Raw genomic sequence first — 20,414 nt, forward strand, 5'->3', positions numbered from 1 at the left:
ATCATTCATCATTTCAGTTTCTTTGTTGAGGCACTACATTCTCTTTTTCTCTGCAACCCGTATGTGACTATATAACTTGTTCTTGTTTGTTGACGAAGAGAGTGCATGCTTATGTTCTGTAGCATTAGCATATTACTAAATTGTAGGGGGGGGTGTAAGAACATGGAAGAACATGCGTGCACGCTCAGTGGTTGCTATGGTAACGAGACGCAACACGAGTGAGACTTACTTCCCGACGTTGCTTCCTGGAACAACAACTCTTCGGCAAAAAGAAAGGCTTATGAAAGATATCTTTAGAAATTTTCGAAAAAGATTTGGAAACATCTCTCACTTCACTTGCTGCTACGTGCCTTAATTGTTGGAGCATTGTGAAATGCCATTGATCATTAAAGACTACTCATGGACACAGACAGAATCCACTGTTTACATAAATGTACCTTTAAAGGGTACGAAGATTGCGAAGGTGGACGTAATTTCTACAGACGAATATCTAAAGGTAACTTAATCGTTTATTACGCTACAGTCCGACTCCGAAAAGAGATAGCCTTGGATCAAGACTATCATGTATTTTATCGATTTTTACATTTGCATATCTATGATCGTCTTGGGCCATCCGCCCGTAAAGTCCGTATTTCTCCGAACATGTACAAATGCAAAATATAAGGTGCTTACCCGGTCGCCCCGGATGTTAACTCGGCATTCGGAATCTTTGTGCAATGTATTAGTACGTATTTTTCAATAGATATGTGTTTTAAGCCCGACTGTGCCTGAACGCCATTTTTTCCTCCTCGTTTACTTCCTGTTTACATCGAGTGTAATACCGGCTTTTACCGGATGCGCCTCGTCACTACCGCCCATTGAGGAATAGAGGAACTTGATGAACTTTATTTAGTAAGACATGAGAACAACATTAATTAAAACATTTATTAAAACATAATCACATATTTTTGGAAAATACGGACAGTGCACACTGGTTCGTAATGTCGAGTTAACATCCTCGGCTACAGGGTCAGCACTTTTTTTGTTTTGTACATGTAGGCCCTACGGAGAAATACAGGCCTTCCGCGCGGATGTGGCAATTGGGGGGGTAAAGCCCAAGACTATCATAGATAGGCCTACGAAAGTAAAGTCAGACTCCATCAAATACCTCTATGATAGTCTTGATCCAAGGCCAGAGCCAGACCAGAGCCAGCCAGTATTAAATGTAGAGCAGATGGGTGGTAGGCTATCGTGCTCGTGCATGCTGCTGTTTATCTACCGTCCCCAACACTGAGTAGGCTGGTCAAAGGTATTGGTTAACCAAAAGTTTTTTGTTAAAAGGTTAAAGCTCTATATATTCTGATAGCAATCATTGCTGTTGACTTGAATGTTTCTTCAGTAACATGCCATGGGGTCTTCCGGTCTCTCCAGCTCTTTACAGAAAATACATTTTCAGGTGGGTTGCCAATTTCAGCCAATCAGGAGAGAGTATGCTACCCATTTACCAGCTTGAATTGTATAGTGTTCCAGTTCCAATTTTGTCTGCTCACTTCTTTGTCATCACTTCCAATTTCACCTGTTTATCCTATATCCTGTGTGAGTTGTCTCTCCTGATTGGATAAAATTGGTGGGCCAACCGGAAAATGCATTTTCTATTTAATAAAGACAAAGAGCTGGAGAGACAAACACTCCATAGCAATGAGTACTATCAGAATATAGAGCTATTTAACACTACTTTTTTTAAGTAAAGAAAATAAATATCACTTAACCCGACCTTTAAGTGAAAGTTGCTCAGTCAAAATCTTGCTTGAGTTAAAGTACGAGAGTAAATGCTTTTAAAACATACATGTATTTCAAATGTAGCCTACATGTTTTTAAAAGATGCAATGCTGTATTGAAATTTAGACAAAAATGTTCAAGAAAATTCATAATAAATATTAAATTCAGATATTTTAATTCATAATGTACTTTTTCCCGTCCTATAAATGTAGTGTAGCCTTTAGTTAATTTTCATCTTTGTACAGGTCCATTTCCCACCCTTCCTGTTTGAAGCTTTCCTGTTTGAACCTATAATTGATGATAAAAGCACTGCAAAGATAGGAAATGGCGTTGCCGTTATCATTCTGCAGAAGAGGACCAACATAATGTGGGAGCATCTTATGATAAGTAACTGTAAGTAAGCACACACTTTTACTGCATTGTACTTGTGACCTATGGACAAAGATCGCCACTGTTAACATGGTAACCTGTTTCAGACAATAAAGAGAAAATGAAAGAAATTAGAGAGAGGGCACTCTTGAAAGACCAGGAGAAGCTGGCAATGGAGTCCAAATCAAAAGCTGCAAAAAGGCAAGAGGAAAAAAAATATGCATTGGAAACAATGATGAGGGTATGTTTCTCATGGACTATTCAGGGCTCTCTGTGCCATTACAGTCTTTTACAATATGCTTTTAATACTGCCTCTTTCATTGTCATCATCATAATTATTATTGTGTTCAGCTTGACCAGGAAGAGAGAGACAGGATCCAGAAAATGAAAGATGATGAACGTGAGAAAGCAACAGCAGAACTGGAGGCATGGAAGGAGAAAAAAGATGCAATCAAAAAACCCCAAGTCAAAATGCTAAGTCCAAGAATCAACTTGGATAAAACAAATGCATCTTCAGTTGGACTCACAGTCAAATGTGGTAAGAAATGCACTACGTGGTCTAACAGTTCACTGTATGGTTTCTTTCATAGGGCTGGGTGATATGACTTCAAATCAATATCAGTTATTTCAAACCTTTCCCTCGATTACGATTAATTAACTATTATAAAAAAGAAAATAGCAGATCTACACACAACGCATCGTGATGCTATTTTCACTATTTTTGAATACCACCTAGTACATTAAAAAATAATAAAAATCAACTGGTTAATCAGACCAATACATTTAGTTGATTATTTAAAAAATATTAAATCTATTAATTTCACAAAAAACTCACTTCTCGATTATAAGTCAGTTAATGGTTCTACATATCAGTTTCGATATATTTTCGGTTAATTGCCCAGCCCTAATTTATTTATATCCCTGCATGCAGATCAAAGACGCAGCAATGAAGCAAGCGGCAAGAAAAGACAGGTGGATTTGCCTGCTCCGAGATCCTTTGGAAATATTCAACTAAGATTTACCCCTCGAGTTTTCCCCACAGCACTCAGAGAATCCAGACTGCCAGAAGAGGAAGAGGTGAGGTATTTTTTATCTTCTTTGCCAGTCAGCAGATCCTTGCATGAGCTTTAAAGAGGATTACGATAAGGTTTTGGCAGGTTTTATGCAGATGATGGGTGTTGGAAGGCTCTCTTATATGAAAAAGAGAATTATGGTAACCAATAAAGATGTCTCAAACTTAAGACATAACCAGAGCTTATTCCCAAGCTTTATATACGGTAAATAAAAGATAAAATAACTTTACAAGACTTAGATGGGGTGAGGGAGTTTAACATTACTATTATTTTAGTGGTTAGGTCAAGGTGAAGAATCTGCCCAGTGCTCTCTAATCAGTGAAGCACGGAAAACCGTCAAAAAGCAAGTTGAACACTTGAGAGCCCTTGATAAATACTGCCACAGATTTTGTCGCTCTCATTTTTGCCCAAATCTATTTTGCACAGAATGAGTTAGGTCTATGCACAGAGGATGTCCTATTACTCCCATCTCACACATAATTGACCATGAAAGCTGAACTGACAGCTGAAGCTAAATTATAAACGAGTTGGAATGCATCATTTCTTTTCCAGAATGAAATTAGCATGAAGTTTATCATTTCAAATATGAACCTCTTTTGTTCAAACAGTGGCTCAAAAAGCAAGCTGAAGCAAGACGTGCAGTAAGTGCAGACCTTGCAGAATTGAAAGACTTGAAGGAGGAAGAGAGGAACCCAGACTGGTTGAAGGAGAAAGGAGAGTACGTGATGCCTCCTCTTAAGAGCTGAAAAATTCCAAGCATTAAATAGGTGCATAATTTTGCATAATCAGTTATTTCACTCCATTTTTTCCACAGCAAATGTTTTTCAACTGGCAACTATCTAGGTGCAGTGAATGCATATAACCTTGCAATCAAGCTGAACAGAAAGATCCCAGCCTTGTATTCAAACAGGGCTGCCTGTCACCTGAAACTAAGAAATCTTCACAAAGCTATTGAGGATTCCTCCCAGGTCTGTATGGCAGCTATATATGGATGTGTGTCAACCTGCTCTTTATTGCCTATCACAGAACACAAACATGCATTCTTAGTGAATCAAATAGGCTCTATGCACAGCAGCCATATTGGAAAGAAATTGGGCCTCTTCTTACTTCCTTCACAGGTGTTACCAATGATACTAATGAAGGCTCTGTTCCATTCTGGTCAGGGTGCTGATAACGTGCATGTTGGCTCACTAGAAACACTCCATTTTGGTTCCCAAATGGCCCCTTATGGTGGGTGTGTAACTCTGAGAGTTTACAAATGGAAACAAATGGACCCGTAAGGGTCCATTTGGTTCCATTTGTACACTCTGAGTTATGGGGGTCCTTGAAAATAATTCAACCACTATGCCACACTAAATGGAACTGAGCCTTAATTAGTGTCATTGGTAACACCTGTGAAGGAAGTAAGGAAGGGGCCCAATTCATTCCCAATATGGTGCTGTGCATAGAGCCTATTGGAAAATAAATAATGAATACACCCACCAATCCTTTTCATCAGGCACTTGATCTACTGACTCCCCCAGTTGCTGACAATGCACCTGCCAGAGCGAGAGCATACGTACGGCGTGGTACGGCTTTCTGTGAGCTGGAGCTCTACGCAGAAGGTTTGTAACAGCGGAGCTAGGTTTAATTTCCTTTCTTTATGAAAAATTCTAAGTGTCTAGATTTTAGTGTCACATACTGCATCTGAAGAAATAACTTGACATCCAAGAAGTTGGTTATTAACCACTTAGGCCCTATATACTTTGTCATGCAACAAATACCAAACATTGCCACTCTACAAGTTAACCATATATAAAGCTTGGGAATAAGCTCTGGTTACGTCTTAAGTTGTGAGCTTGTAGATCTATTTTTGCTGATAATTCTTTTAACATTTCCACCTATAATGACATGCATCTACAGTAACTCAAGAATAGCCGTCCTGTAACCACACCTGTCCTGCTGACCTACCGTACATAATCATGCCAGCTAATATGTTGGGACAATGTTTTTTCAGGCCTTCAGGATTACCAAGCTGCTTTGCTGATTTCTCCTCAAAATGAAGCCCTACAAGCAGACGCACAAAGAATCAGACTCATTATTCAAGGAAGTGACAGTGTTCTATAGTACATTTTGAGACTTGTTCTGTGACTAGGTGGCTTTTGGTGGTCCCACCCAAATAACACATGGAGAACGTGGGACTACATTACACCTAATTGTTTACTGCAACAAGCAGTAAACCTTGATTTCTTCTAGGTTTTTCATTTGCTATTCCATCATTTTAAGCTTCAATGTCATCTTATGAAAGAAAAAAATCCAAAATAAACAAGCATTTCCAGTAAATAATTGCATTTATTCCATTATCAAACAGTGCAAGGAAGCAGTGTGATGTCAACTGACAATGGCTCAGTATGAGTTGCCTAAAATATCTTCCCCTGTAACTTATTGATTTGGAAACAGAATAAATTGCCATATATCAATAATATATAATTTAGATAATTTCACTGACACTGCCAGTGTTTGGGGGTATTTTACACTGGGCCCACATATACTTCAGGTGTTGTGAAGATAATGTGCTCTTGGGGATATGAAGCTCTTCGGGTACAATGGTCCACCAAAAGAACGGTTTATTGGGGATGTCCAGGCATGGTATTTTGGAGACAAACTGAACTCATTCTCTCAAAAGTATATTAGCACTGCAATCATCTGTGCTGCAGTAAAAGCTAGACGGTCTTAGGTCAAGTTTAGACGACAACGGTCTCTAGAGAAAACGCCAAAGTGCCGTTGCGTTCTCACTTTTTATTCTGTATTTAGATGGAGACGCAACAGTGATTGAAAACGCTGTAGTGTGCATGCCAGGTGGCTAGGTGGCGGTGACACGCTGCCAGATAGACCAATCACACATGCGTATAGAATCACTTCCGTTCTACTTGCTGACAGACGTTTTTTTTACATACACCAATGCAGCGTGGTTCTACGCAGGGTTGCCAGGTCATCTTATTATGAGAGAGTTTGGGCTTGTTTTTCTGTAAAGTTCTGTAAATATTGGTAGTTAGGGTTTGCGTTTTTTGGAGTTTGTTTCTACACATTCACCGCCATTGATGTAGATCTATGTCAATTTAAAAAACAAGAGGGCGCTCTAACACAACTTAGGAATGAACCCTTGACTCTGATAGAAGGAATGGACGGATGTGACGTCATCCCAGAAAACGGCACTTCCGTCCACTCCTATGTTAGGAGTTGTATAAAAACACATCTAGTCGGATTTCTTCTTTTTTGGTGAAAACAAGCCTTATTCAACGGGCGATGGCAACAAAATGGCCGATCGCGGTTGCAAAATGTTTGTTCCGGTGGATAGACCAGACCCTCCCCCACCCCCCAGACATTCTTTGTTTACGTGTACACATTGCGGCTCTCCAAAGATCCTCAATATAAGGTAAAAAACGCTGGCACCAGCAGATTAATTAATTAAATAATGCCTGGCAGTGAATGTGTTAAGTGTAGTTGCTTATTTTCGCTTGTTTTCATAGACCTGGTTGCTTATTTCTCTCACAAAATCTGGCAACAATGGTTCTACGGCTCTGCACCAGAGCCGACGTGAACCATGACATCACACGTTTTGCGGATTTCCCTGTGTTGCATGTTTACATGGAGAAGAGGTTGATCGTTTTCAAAGATTTCCACTCTGGAAGGTGGTTTCACTTTGTTACGGTTTCAACCCTTGAGAACGCTGTTGCCGTCTAAACGGACGACATATCTGATATTTCATTTTGCCGTTTTCTCTAGAGACTGTTGTCATCTAAACGGGGCCTTAGGCAGTGATTCGCAGCAGTTTTTTCTTTCTATAAAAAGGGTGAGTTATACTTAGTTGTCTAAGTGTGTACAAGCTCACAACACATCGTGCTGCCAAGGGCTGTGACCTTGCAGATCTGCTGTTTTTGTTGCGTAAACCATGCACAACTAAGTGTGACACAGGCTTTAGTTGTTCTTTGTCCAATAATGTCCAGTTCCAACATCTTCTGAACCACCACTGTCTTTAAGAAACTAGGTATCGTTCTTTTCCTTTAGGTGGCAAACTTCTTCTGTCGAACCGGTGCAGGCAACTGAGTAGTAATGTCTAATAAAGGACGCTCCACCACCACCAGAGACAGGTCCTCCAGTAAGCTCACACACAGCAGGTGCTACAGGAAAAAAGGAAATACAAGTTGGTAAATGTGTTCTATTTATTATTTACATTCTGTAAATAATTTGAGACAAAATAATAGGTTAGTTTGCTAAACTATGACGATTGGTACCAATCAGAACTGCATCAATTTCTTAGATATTTTGTGTCAGTACCACTCTAATCTCTCAAGAACAGATTCTGCTCTCCGCTTGAATCTGTCGGGGGGGTTCGTCATATCGCGTACACACTGGCCTACAAGTGGGCGTGCCGAAACTCATTTAACAATAGTGTCCTCGGAGCAGACAAAACCACGGAAAGATATTCACATTTTTGCTCTTTCATCCTAGAAACAAGTGGGCTTATAACCAAAACGATCCATGTTCTCTGGGAGAAGTGGTGTTAGTGTTCCGTGTAGAAATATGAAGCAGACCAAAACCCCGGTTTCCTTGCACACGGGTGCTCCATTTTGCTCCCCCCAGAGCTAAGTGAAATAGTAAAAAAACAGCAGAGGGCGCTGTTTTTCCTTTTTTATTTGGCGATGGGTTCCCAGATTGGTACCACTCAAAAACAAATTAAGCAAAACATGCTCCAGGGGGTCTCCAGCAAAATGAGGAACAGTTTAAACACCTATGCCTTTTTTCAAATGGGGGTCCACAGCCAAATACAAATACATTTGGGGTCCTTGACCTGGAAATGTTTGCACTGGCCTACACCACTGTCAGTGTTGGCACACCATTACATCTGGAGTTCCACCTGGTCCATTATGATATTCTTACCTGGAAGAGCTTGCTTATCTTGAAGGCATGGCTTTGTCTGATCCTGTCCTGCTCTGGCAGACTCTTTAGGGTCATTTGATTGTACAGTATAGTTGTCTCGACAGGGAGAGGCTGAAGGGAAGAGGATACACACAAAAGGCATGTTTTAAGTCGTGGCTGTCGGGTGGAAACCATTACTTTTCAGAAAAAAGAAAAAAAAAGAACCCATGTTCCAGTGGATCCAATGTTATTTTGTAACAAGCTCTTGTTAATACTTTTAATTTGTTCAATATTTATAAAACCCACAGACACTTTCACTTAGGTATGTCTGGGATGCACACAAAAGCCAGAGTAGACATTAAAATGACCCCAGAAGTGTTTTAAAGTGAAACATCTTTCACACAAGATGTGTCTTGTGTGAACTTGAGCACAGTAAATCTTTACATAGGTCAGTAACTAGCTACATACCAGACTCTGGTCAATGATGCAGAACATGTAAAGGTCATGCAGGATGATGTGGCCGGGGTTTGTGGGACTGTAGATGACGTGTGTTATGGGCGTGTCCCGCTGGAACCACAGTGGATGCAGGCCTTGTTGCTGGAGTGTTCTACTCCACTCGGTGTACTCCTTCTGTGCTAGGGAGTACTCAAATATCTAGACAGAAAAGACAGAAAGAAAAGGGAAAACAATCACAGGATTGTACCATTGCTTGAATAGTGGAAAAACTTGGTTTTCTTTCGTCTTTACAAGTTGTCTTGTGATGGACATACGAGCTACCGAAGCTTTGTTTTTGTGGGCAGCAGTGGCTCAGGAGATAGAGCGGCCGTCTTGGAATTCCCAGTTTGATTCCTGGCAGATCATGACTGCTTGTCGAAGTGTCCTTGAACGAGACACTGAACCTCTAACTGCGCCCAATGAGCATGCCGGTGGCTTGCATGGTTGCCACCGCTGTGTGAATGGGTGAATGTAAGGCACATTGTAAAGCGCTTTGGATAAAAGGTGCTATACAAATGCACCATTTACCATTTATACCCTGCAGCAAGTGTGGCATTTATCTTTTAACCAGCAAAACACTTCCATAGATTCCCTTTGCCATGGCTTGTCAGTTTTCCATTACATCTTTTCATTACAATATGTAGATTTACTAGTGGCTTGGCCAGAGTGTCCACAGGCACCTAAAGCAAGAGCTGTTATGTAGAGGTCAGCATGAATCTGATAGGCTTTCAGTTTACCCCTAAAGGCACATTTTCCGTTCAAGTTGAGAAATTGTGATCATTCATTTCACCGCCACATTTCATGTTGCCTGGAGTGAAATCACTTTTAATTCGCCTCCTCCCATTAACTTTGCATTTGCACACTGCCTCAAAATTTCTCTTCCCCATTTGGTGTGAATGTGCAGCAAGAGTATGTCCACTGTGAATATTGTACATTTTGCCTTTATTAATTAAATAGGCTGTAGTCTATTTAGTTAGGGACATCCAACTTAATGTTTAATGTGCCATCTCCTTAAATAATATTGTTTATTAGATTGTTGTAGTTGTTAGTCGTTATTAATTCATTATATTATTATTAATAATACTAAATATAAATGATGAATGTTATCTAGATTGCACTGGTTCGGTGGATAGGAATGGCTGATTAAAACCGGACAATTGAAATCAAGTCCGCTCTCAAGTCCAACGGCCGCTTGGTCAGATGGCCTTGGCCGAAGATGCTCTTTCGCGTACCATGCCTACGATGATGATCATGACTGATTCCCACCCCATTGGTATGTAACTCCCCTTGGTTGACAACTTGCTCAGGTGCACTTGACGGGGCTCAACCCCACTTCCGTGTAAATGCCTTTAACTTGTTTTCAATGTTTTAATGGTGTTTTACACAAGCTCCACATTATGCCTGAGGTGTCACATTCTCATTCCAACTCATCACATTTGAGCTCCCAACTCACATTGGTCAAATGTGGCGAGTTGGGATGAGAATATGTTGTGAAAATCCTTTTTATTAAATGGCACCACGGTTATTGACATCAAACAAGGTCCACACATGGTAGCTCCCTCAAGTGACTTATTTCGGCATCCACCAAAAGAGTGAAGTTTTGAGCCAGAGCTCTTTATTTTCTATTGCTGGTGCCCATTACACACCTGTAATGTTTTGTGACTGCACCTAGCACACTTGTGATGCTATTGCCTTGGCTAATAATATCTGTCCACAGACATGAACATTACAAGACACAAAGTGAAAACAATAAGAGCCATGCTGTTACAGCTGGTAATAAACCATTGATGTTTTTGAAACGGCAGATTTTGAATGTGTTTACCTGTTGGTCAGCGTGCACCATGAACAGATTGCCTGTTGTGGGGTGGATAGCCATAGCAGTGGGACAGGAGCTGTATGCTGGAACTTTACAATGAAGCTGTACACACACACACACACACACACACACACACACAGAGAGAGTGGAGGCGGGTCACTACTATAGTTGTTTTATAAAAAGGAATGAACTCCAAGCACTCATAATCAATATGAATGAACCCAGGTACAGAGTAAAAACTATTAAGTCTTAACTCACCTTTTGTGTGTGTAGGTTGTAGACATGGATGTGGCAGTCAGTATTAGCGGTAGCTAGCCATTTTCCATCCTCACTGGCAAACATCAGGTGAATTGCCTGTTTTGAGCCTGGGGACAAAAGAGACCCACACTAGAGCTGTAAGAATTGGCCAACAATGAATTTCGAATATTCCTTTTAAAATGTGGGTTTGATCCATTCAAACCTATCAAATGTAAATCATTTTAACATAAAATAATGTATGCAGTAAAGAGTAAACCTTAATTCAAAGGACCACGGCTGTGATCTCACGAGACCATCTGCTGTTTAAGGTTACATGCGTCCAGAGTCTTGCGAGAACTCACGCAGCAGTTATTTTATTTTAATTTGAACCTTAATTTTTATAGTCAAACACTTTTATTTTTAATATTCAAATACAGAATATTAATTGCCAGCCTTAGAACACACACTCATAAATTCAAGTAAGTCAATGTTGCCTTATGCATGAGTGCCTCACCTTGCTTTGGCTTTAGGGTGTGCAAATACTTGCACTCTGACTGGCTGAGAGCCACAACAATGACTGAAGACTGGCTAGAGGACGCAAAGAGTTTGGAGGAGTCTGGGGAGAAGCAGAGCTGGTGGGCAGAGCGAAGGACCTTTGGCAGCTTGGACACCTAGAGGCAGGAAGAGAGAGAGAGCTCACACACTGTACCGTAGAATAGTACATTGACACTGATATGCACCAAATATATTCCAAACTCAAAACACAACCTTACCCAAATGTTTGTAACACGACAACCCTATTTTCAAACGCGTTTGAATTTTGACAATAGGTGATCTACAAGCTCACAATGTGTCGCACCACTGGACATTCTGAGCTTGTAGATTGGCTATTTCTGAAAAGATTTTGACATCATAATAATAGATATGCCCAAAATAGGGACACCAGGGTTAAAGTGGCTAATCTTTCCTTGCTAGCCTTTTTGAATGTTCATAAAACACGGGGAATTGTATTAAAGCAGTTTGAATATAAACACGTAATGTTTTTCTTTTTAAGTCAGACATTTAAACAGTGTTTAAATGCTGGTCAGTAGGTATATGGATAAAGAGCTAATTTAGACATAGACTTTATGGATATGCAGTTTATTGTTTGGCAGTCTCACCTTATTGATGCTGATGTTATTGTTGTCGTATTGTATTCTGTAAAGGCGAACACTGGAGACAGTCGAGTATGCTAACCAGCCTCCACACGGAGACAGAGAACTGGAGCAAATATGGTCATCTCCCTGAGGGGGGTCACATCACAACCAATGATTTATGGGTTTCAATATTCTCAATGTTTAAAATATGAACATATCAATAGACTAACACCCCAACAAGTATAGAACAAGTAAACAAAAAAGTGTTTTTTGGAATGTAAAAGGTCCAACAAGGTTAGACTATGTCAGGATTATAAAGTGAGCTGAGTAAAGACCTTTCTCTTAAGGTGAATGAGTTTCTCTGGTTGTCTCTTCACGGGTAGACTGTCTCCAGGCTTTCCTGGCAACACAAAAACCACAATATTTAAATGCCAATGCTCACAGGAAGAAATACAGACCAACTACTTATGCAGATAAATATCTAGGGTTTATGATGGCCTGCCCATTCACTTCCCTCTGCTGCATGTGTGTTTTTCCTCACCATGTCCATCACTCTCTCCCACTCTCCATAACTCTAGATGGCCAGGGAATTGGAAGAGAAGCATTCCAGATTTCTTCCCACAGGACACCAAGCTTCTCTACGCGGAAGATTGTAGGAAAGGGTCAAGTCATTATGGAATAACATCGGTTTACAGGAGATGTTGACTTTTCCTGCCTACTCTATACTTACATGGGGGAATAAGATTTTGCGCAGCGCTGCTTCTTCAGTCCTCTTCTCCACTTTGTCCAGCAGAGGTCTCACCACCAGCTGAGTGTCCATCCCTGAGGGAGACATAGTGCTGACAGTCATCCAGTCATCCACAATTTATTGGAAAAATGAAACCCCATAATAAAGTCATTTCAATGCAACAAAAACACTTTTACACCCTGAAATGTATTATTGATTAAACAATATTATCTCCTGGCCTCCTTTCCAAGGAAAAATGTAATCACTGGTACATTATTCGTCTACTGTACTGAACTGTCACTTAAATACAAAAGAGGCATGTACATTTGCAATACAATGGCAGCTCCCATTAATATCCTCAACCTACAAATGGATAGCAAATTTCTGATACTGACCTCCAGAGACCACTGCGGTTTCAGTGTGAGCCAGGGCCCGGACATCATGTGTGTGGTTCTTGAAGGTCCTGGTTCTGACCCATGCATTGTCTTGCTGGTCGATGGTTGAGGAAAGGAATTGGAACTGGACTACAGTGCCCTCTGATGTCCCAGCTATTAGACTGCTCTCATCCTGTTGGTCCCACATTTACACAAACAAGGAATTTAATGAGAAATTAAGCCTAACTTCTAGTACCTTACCCACAAGAATAAAAATAACAATAATCTACAAGCTCACAAAGCATGTGAGCTTGTAGATCTGCTATTTTTGTACAAATTTCAACTATAATGACATGCCCAAAATTGGACCGCCAGGGTTAAAAGTAGTCAAGAAAGACATGAATACACATTCTCTCACAAAATACTAGTCTAAAATCTGGAGTCTTATGGTGCAGATAAATGTAAGTGGAGTGAATCGCTTTCACCACCACCTGTTTACCACTAGGGGGCATATTTCTACAATGCAAGCTTTATTTAAATGTTTAATCCCCCAAGAGAACCAATGAACTCGAACACAGCATGACATTGAGACAATCTAAACATTCTGATGCTCTCCTCACCTGCTCAACTGCATTGATGGGCCTGCACAATTAAGAATGTCCCCCAAGTTACATGTAATGTAACAATAAAGTTTGATTCTGATCACCAGTCCCACAATCTGTGCACGACTGCCGCCTACTTCCATAGAAAATGTATTTGCTTGACTACACCTAAACTTAGAATGCTTTAACAAACCATCGACATGTTAATAACCATAACGATGCAGACTGTATCGTCTGCATTTCAAAGGCCATTTCAATTATCCCATGCTCACCTGTGAGACAGCCAGAGCCAGGACATCCCACTTGGTTACCATGTGAGTTCTGACCAGCGTGCCAGAGAGGCCGTCCCACACCTGGACCTTTCCTGCCGAGTCCCCGCTGACGATGGTGTGGTCGGACAGGAAGGTCACGCTCCAGACCACCACCTCTAAGTTCTTGGATGCACCGACATTTCTGTCCACCAGGAGCCTGTGGGTGGCGCGGCCTGAAGAACACAGTAAAAAGAACAAAGTATTTCAGGCAGGGGTGCTGGCATGGAAAATGACATAGGGGGACAATAATGTGGGTGTGGCCAGACGGTGACATTAGGAAGTCCGCTGTGAGATTATTCAACTCCAGACTAGTGTACAAAATAATGTAACCAAATGGACTCCTCTGCGTTTAATTAACTACAATAAGCACGTGTGTATAATGTGTTGGTAGAAACAATTGTAAACGTCTCTCTGGATAAGAACCACATTGATTCCCCCTGTATGAATGAATGAACCATTGTAAAGCGCTTTGAGTAAGTTTGAGTACTTTGCAGTTTGTTGTTGAGCTCACCTGACTGAACATCAAAGACTCTGATCATGTCCATCATGCCAGCAGCCATCAGTGTTCCAGAAGGATGCCAAGACAGAGAGATAATACGACCTAGGACAACATCAAAACGAATTAAATTAAAGACATTTCACAAAGTCACACACAAAAAGAGAAATTAAACATAATGTGGTATAGAAGAACCAAGAAAATGTAACGTGTCCTCATTAAGAAACATTTTCCGTTCTAATCATTTAATGTTTGTATGATCATGTATATAATCATGTTATGGGAAAATATTTAGCATCATGCACACAATATGAATGTAAACAATACAATTCTGCTCAAACACCATGCTTTTGAATTTACTTTTATATACTTACTTTTCTGTCTGTCCAAGACTCTTTCAAACTGAATGTCCTCTTCCAGTATTTGATATAACTTCACTGTCCCATCCTCACAACCAATCTGCCAAAAAAAAAAAATATATATATATATATATATATATATATTATTATAGACTATCAAGGCAATGAGGTCATATACTAAAGTCTGATAGATGTACAGTACACTAGTACACTAGCACATTAATAAAAAATAAACAGACAAATATTAAACATGTGGTTAAATGAAATGTCCATCCAGTGCAGTGGACTGTACATGTGATGACTGACTGACCGCCAAGTGTGTCCCCTGGCTGTTGCTGCTGATGGTCCAGATAGGTCCTCCATAAGCCTCCACCGAGTACCTGGGCTTCAGGTTCTCGAGGTCATACTCTGTGATCTGTCCATTCAGACCAGCACTGAACAGACGCCCTCCCACATAGCACAGCGCTTCAACGGTCCTGCCATCCTGCCCTGGGATCACCTGAACCACAGCACATTGCACAATAAACCTGCCGTTAATGAACCTTTTAAGACCTGAAGCTTCTACAAATGCCTTCTAAAATCAGTAGTTCCCACACTTCTGGAATGACAGTTGACATGTTATGAGGTCAGCTCTTACCAAAATAGGTACATCCTTTCACAGCAGACTACACAGATAAAACAAGCAACAGGATATGGCAACTCAAAGATCTTTCAAAAAATTCAAAAAGTAATAGCAGATGTGCAAGCTCGCAGCGTGGCACGAAGTGACACGCTGTGAGCTTGTATATCTGCTATTCTTTAATTGCCAACGCAAAAATCTAAAATGACACAGATGCTTTCCCGGTTTGAATGGGTTAAACCCTCTAGTCTTAGTGAAACGGACCCGAGTTGAAACTCCTTTTTTGTGCTCTTTTCCGTGTACACCAAACACCTCGCCAAAGAAAGTCTGACCGTGGTGGTCAAATGGGCGTGCATTTTCACAACATGTATATTTTAATTATCCTTCAATTGATTGTGTTCCAGCTTGGATCAATAGAACTAACGTAGTACACTATCGGTAACGCAATGAAAACACATTTCTCAAGGTTTTAAAGAAAAACATACCTAGACTTTTTATATTATCAATATAAAAGAGACAATTATTTGGCGGCCCACTTGCAATATCCTGACGGCCCAGTGCCCACAGGTTGAGAATCACTGTTCTAGAAGTTTACATTATTTTAAATGTGAGATATTGTGACATCTTGTTCCTCCTACCTTCTCTTGAAAGTAGCTATCTTTGAAGTTGAAGATCTCCACTGAGCCATCAGCTCGAGCCAGGGCCAGCCTGTGTGTGTGAGCATTGAAAGCCATGGCTCTGATGGCACTGGGCATGTAGTCAAAGAAGCGCACCCGGTGCACTTTGAATTCACCCATCGTTGTCGCCTATCTAGGAAAATACACACTTATAAGTATAATGTACAGTCAAATCCTTAGTGTTAATGTGGTATTAAATGTAAGTTATTTTAAACAATCTATCTGTATGGTAACTAAGAGTATGTTAATACAATATGACTAGTTCATCTGCAGTGGTTGGGGGGTGGTCTCCCTACTCTTCCAATTGATCAATTTAGACCCTGCTGGTGTCCGATAGGACACTGGTTGACAAGTAGTACAACCTCAAGCCCATAAGCCTTAAAGCCATCTCCCCTGGGCAAACACAGTGACTCTCTCTCTTGATAAGAGAGGTAGACGTTTGGTCTCCCACGGGTTCAAATCTTGGGTAGGAGGACTTGACACTTCGGATTGCAGCTTTACTTTAACACCCAGGATGTTACAGTGTGTATCAACCATCAACATGTATGGTGTGGTGTAAAGTAACTAAGTACACGTACTCAAGTACTGCACTTAAGTACAATTTTTAATTTTTAAGTATTTTTACTTTCTTCAGTATTTACAATTCAATACTTTTACCTCTAAGAGGAAAATATTGTACTTTCACTCCACTACAATTACATAAAAAGTTAAGGAACAAGTTACTTTGTAGATTTAGATCATTACAAAATACACTAACCACTTCAGCCCTGTGCTGTAGATATTTAGGCCATTTGGTAAATAGAAGATCTACGAGCTCACAATGCCTTGCGAGCTTGTAGATCTGCTATTTTAAAAAGATCTTTTGTACTTTTACTCAAGTACATTTTGAATATGGGACTTCTACTTGTAACAGAGTGTTTCTACATTGCAGTATTGATACTTTTACTTAAGTAAAACATTTGAGTACTTTTCCCACCACTGCAGGTATGTGTTCATCACTCTGCTGTTACTAAGCAGTGATCCAGGGCGTAGGTTCTCAAAGTGGGGTCCGGGGACCCCTAGGGGTCCTTGAGGGAGTTCCAGGGGGTCCCCAGCTAAATGATGGATAGTTAGGAACTAAATTGACCCTTATGGGTCTGTAACTCTGAGAGTGTACGAATGGAACCAAATGGACCCTAACGGGTCCATTTGGTTCCATTTGTACACCCTCAGAGTTAAATTAACATTGATTTTACAATATAGTTTGGGGTCCCAGAGATAGAAATGCCATTCAATGGGGGTCCATAGCCCAATGCATGTCAAACTGGGGGTACTTGTAATGAAAATGGTTGAGAATCACTGCTAGAGCAGTAAAAATCTTCTCTTATGGGGGTCCCTGGCAATCTTTTCAAATGGGGGTCCGTGGGCTAGTGTCAATTTGGGGGTCCTTGACATGAAAAAGTTTGAGAACCACTGATCCAGGGTACTTACTGCTAATGCTAGCAAATAATACACACTCTTTAAAGTCAAGCACACTTAGCACAGACAACTATATATATGAGGCTATTACCGGTATTCATTTCATAGCGTTTATACTCACGTAATGAAGCCTTTTAATGTGAAATGTCTTTACTTCTTACTAACTTCCACAGCAACCACATCCATGCGTGAAAACAAGAAGGACCGACACCACGTTGGAGCACTTTGAACCGGACGTGAATCTGTGCTCAAACCCGGAAACTCGTCACGAACGTGACCATTACAAACTCCGCCCAGCTGGCGGGAAAGTCACACAGCGACGTTACATTACTGCTGTGTTTCTAGTCTAGAAAATATAATAATATCATTTTTATCAGGCCGCTGACTGAGGCCAGAATCAGATACATTGCTGCTGTTAGGCTGTTTCTACTGTACTTTAGCAGTAAGTTAGTAACCAGTCCACCTTCAAAGATCTTCATCATCATCACACGTCAGGACTATGGTTCAAATAGTTGTACGGTAAGTGTGTCAAAAATATCGCTTTTGTCATCTGTTTGTCATCTATCATCTAAAATCTCACTTATTATAATTGTGCCGTGGGGTTCTGTAGCCCTGAAACATATTATATCATATTAACTTATTATTACATATAAGTGAAGGACCACTTCACCCATTTTCAATTACACCCATTGCTGAAGCTCCCGAAATGGACTAGTCTAGTAGTGCAAGTGAAATGTTTGTGACCAGTAATGTACCCACCTTTCATACCGTATTGAGGAAGTTTATCATGTTTAGATTCATATGTAGACTGATGGTGATACAAGGTATTCCTGTTTATATGATGTTTTGCATAGTAGTGTAGTAGTGAATGGAAAGAAGCCATAGGCTTTCTTGGGTTTAAAATCCTCTTAGCAGACCTTGCATTGAACTGTACTTTCCTGTGCTTTTTGAAAACTGCTAATAAAGTATTCAATCAATTAATCAATCCTCATGCTTCTGGAAACACTGGAGGCAATGTTTATGTTTTTAATTGATCTGGGCTTTATGGAGTGAAATCAGTCTGTTACTCAGGCTATCTCTGTGTTGTATCTGTCTGTTTTGTGTCTCTGTTTTTTTATATGGACCTATTGTGTCTGAAATAAAGTTTATCATCATATATTCATAAAGTTGGTCCTCACTAATGCTCATTATAAAATGTCACAATATCTGTATACTCACTCTGTGTCTGGGTTTTGTATTACACCTGTAGGCCTACAGTAGAAATCATCCTGCATTGCAATACTGTTCTAAGTCTAACGTCTAAGCATTATGTAGGTTGATCCCATTGAATCCATGACAGAGTGTTGTGTCCTACCTTCCTGTAGGAGCAGTGTGGATGGTAAGAGCCTGCCAGAGTGGCTCCTGGTGGAACTTCAGGGAGAGGTGGTGTCCAGGCAGGACTCTGGACTAGCTGGAAATGTAATGGGAGACATGCTCTATACCAAGGAGGTAATAAACACACCTGTACAGGGGTTGACACTAACGGGTGCCAGACTGCCCGTGGCAAGTAAATAAAACGTTCGGGCAAGTGGAGTTTGCTTTCAGGTTGCCCGACCACCGACAGGCAAGTGCATTCCGTCTTCATTAAATATTATTGGCTGTTCATGAAGAACAATGCTACCTTTTTACAACTAGCAGTTGCACTCATTCTATTTTTCAAAGTGACTGTCGCCACTCAGCAATTATCGATTGGATTTAACATTAATTTGTTGCTACAAGCATACATTTTACCTATCATTGTATAATGGAGGATTTAATTTTCGAGCAAGTGGGCATGACCTTAGCCCTGAAACATGACTGTCATATCAGACGATCGTCATGTGAACCATGGCTAAACATGACCTGTACTTGCCTGATGGGAAAGTGTCTCTGAGACCTAGTGTCAACCCCTGAGTGTAGTTACTAAGTTGTCACCTTCCTTATCATCCCTCCATTCTCTCTTCTTATTGTCCCATCGCCCATCATGTACGGGTAGTATGTTCTTCACTCTGCTCTCCTCCCTCTATCAGGGGGTGCCAATACTGATTGTGGGGCATCACATCCTGTATGGGAAGATGGTGAAACTGGAGAAACCCTTTGCTGTCCTCAGTAAACATCCTGGCCACACGCACAATGCTGGGAGCAGCAATGGCGACGGCGAGCCCATGGACACGGAACAGCAAGGCTCGGCCACCACCTCTTACTCTGTCTCTGCCATCGTCAAGAAGAAGCTCATTTTTAAGACGCGCCCCAAACCTATCATTACTAATGTACCTAAGAAGGTGTAGCGCCACAGTGGAGGCAGAAACAATGAAACAGACTGTGTCCAGTAGAGTGTTGATAGGTTGGTAAGTTTTGCATAGCTGGTGGGACTGTTTGATATTGTGGTGTGCTGCAACAACAAACAACATCTTCAGTATGTGAGACAATAGGCTTGCCCAGTTAAAGCTGGAAATGTAATGTGGAGTTTCCATGATGCGTGCAGGACATTGACACTAGGTGGCAGCAGATTACTTTCCTACAGACCGTGGAGGGGAAATGCTTTGAGTTAATCAAGAGCATAGATATGAAGCTTTCTCTCTAAAATATCAGGTTTCTCTGTTCCGTTTGTATACATTTTGTCTTGAGATTTAGTGTTTTAGCCATTTAATATTCCCCAAAACACAATTACATCCCTGCCCAAAATATTACTAATTTGTCAGCAGAGGTATTAAGATTATTTATAAAGTAATGCTTTTCAACATGGCTCTCCCTTTTGGAACAGAGCTCTGCATATATTTATAGGGTAAGGATAATTGAATACAAAGTAGGAATAAGAATATGACATTGTCTTTATTCAGAAAGAAAACAACATACAGGCTTTCAATGACTGTAAATGTTGAAAATAATGCTTTAGGTACAAAACCGTATTTCTTTAATTTCTGTGTAATGTGTACATTAATACATTTTGAGTTGCCATATCCTGTTGCTTGTTTTATCTGTGCAGTCTG

General features: G+C 40.6%; 3 protein-coding genes across 4 annotated transcripts; 2 read left to right on the forward strand and 1 right to left on the reverse strand.

The window, feature by feature from the left end:
- Nucleotides 1-373: 373 nt before the first annotated feature.
- dnaaf4 (dynein axonemal assembly factor 4) lies at nt 374-5,375 on the forward strand (the record flags this gene model as incomplete). The annotated part of the gene is made up of 9 exons (XM_084061033.1): nt 374-496; nt 2,004-2,151; nt 2,235-2,368; nt 2,479-2,665; nt 3,059-3,204; nt 3,809-3,918; nt 4,015-4,168; nt 4,699-4,804; nt 5,197-5,375. The coding sequence occupies 9 exons, from the start codon at nt 374-376 to the stop codon at nt 5,304-5,306; spliced, it is 1,218 nt and encodes a 405-aa protein (XP_083917159.1). The 3' UTR covers nt 5,307-5,375.
- Nucleotides 5,376-5,541: 166 nt separating this feature from the next.
- utp4 (UTP4 small subunit processome component) lies at nt 5,542-17,642 on the reverse strand. 2 transcript variants are annotated; one of them, XM_084061032.1, is made up of 17 exons: nt 17,528-17,632; nt 15,910-16,077; nt 14,963-15,151; nt 14,668-14,752; nt 14,309-14,398; nt 13,759-13,970; nt 12,906-13,077; nt 12,514-12,605; nt 12,325-12,421; nt 12,119-12,183; nt 11,808-11,930; nt 11,162-11,318; nt 10,669-10,775; nt 10,417-10,512; nt 8,568-8,753; nt 8,121-8,231; nt 5,542-7,360 (listed from the first exon to the last, which is right to left on the reverse strand). In XM_084061032.1, the coding sequence occupies exons 2-17, from the start codon at nt 16,066-16,068 to the stop codon at nt 7,244-7,246; spliced, it is 2,058 nt and encodes a 685-aa protein (XP_083917158.1). In that variant the 5' UTR covers nt 16,069-16,077; nt 17,528-17,632; the 3' UTR covers nt 5,542-7,243. The 2 variants fall into 2 exon arrangements, with proteins under 2 accessions (XP_083917158.1, XP_083917157.1); XM_084061031.1 differs by having other exon boundaries at nt 5,543-7,360; nt 15,910-16,081; nt 17,528-17,642.
- Nucleotides 17,643-17,709: 67 nt separating this feature from the next.
- Nucleotides 17,710-20,384, forward strand: chtf8 (CTF8, chromosome transmission fidelity factor 8 homolog). The gene is made up of 3 exons (XM_084061027.1): nt 17,710-17,925; nt 18,771-18,894; nt 19,455-20,384. Exons 1-3 carry the CDS (start codon nt 17,906-17,908, stop codon nt 19,710-19,712), a joined length of 402 nt encoding a protein of 133 aa, XP_083917153.1. The 5' UTR covers nt 17,710-17,905; the 3' UTR covers nt 19,713-20,384.
- Nucleotides 20,385-20,414: the final 30 nt, after the last annotated feature.

This window comes from Gymnoscopelus microlampas (genome assembly GCF_963454915.1).
Source record: "Gymnoscopelus microlampas genome assembly, chromosome: 6".
NCBI lineage: Eukaryota > Metazoa > Chordata > Actinopteri > Myctophiformes > Myctophidae > Gymnoscopelus > Gymnoscopelus microlampas.

What these genes read in the sequence shown, in the direction of transcription:
- chtf8 (XM_084061027.1), top strand. Translation starts at nt 17,906, where the DNA reads ATGGTTCAAATAGTTGTACG. An exon ending in ATGGTTCAAATAGTTGTACG is followed by an intron (nt 17,926 to 18,770) that starts GTAAGTGTGTCA and finishes ACCTTCCTGTAG; the next exon opens with GAGCAGTGTGGATGGTAAGA. An exon ending in ACATGCTCTATACCAAGGAG is followed by an intron (nt 18,895 to 19,454) that starts GTAATAAACACA and finishes TCCCTCTATCAG; the next exon opens with GGGGTGCCAATACTGATTGT.
- utp4 (XM_084061032.1), bottom strand. Translation starts at nt 16,068, where the DNA reads ATGGGTGAATTCAAAGTGCACCGGGTGCGCTTCTTTGACTACATGCCC. An exon ending in AGTCTTGGACAGACAGAAAA is followed by an intron (nt 14,399 to 14,667) that starts GTAAGTATATAA and finishes ATGTTGTCCTAG; the next exon opens with GTCGTATTATCTCTCTGTCT. An exon ending in TCATTCACCTTAAGAGAAAG is followed by an intron (nt 11,931 to 12,118) that starts GTCTTTACTCAG and finishes GACCCCCCTCAG; the next exon opens with GGAGATGACCATATTTGCTC.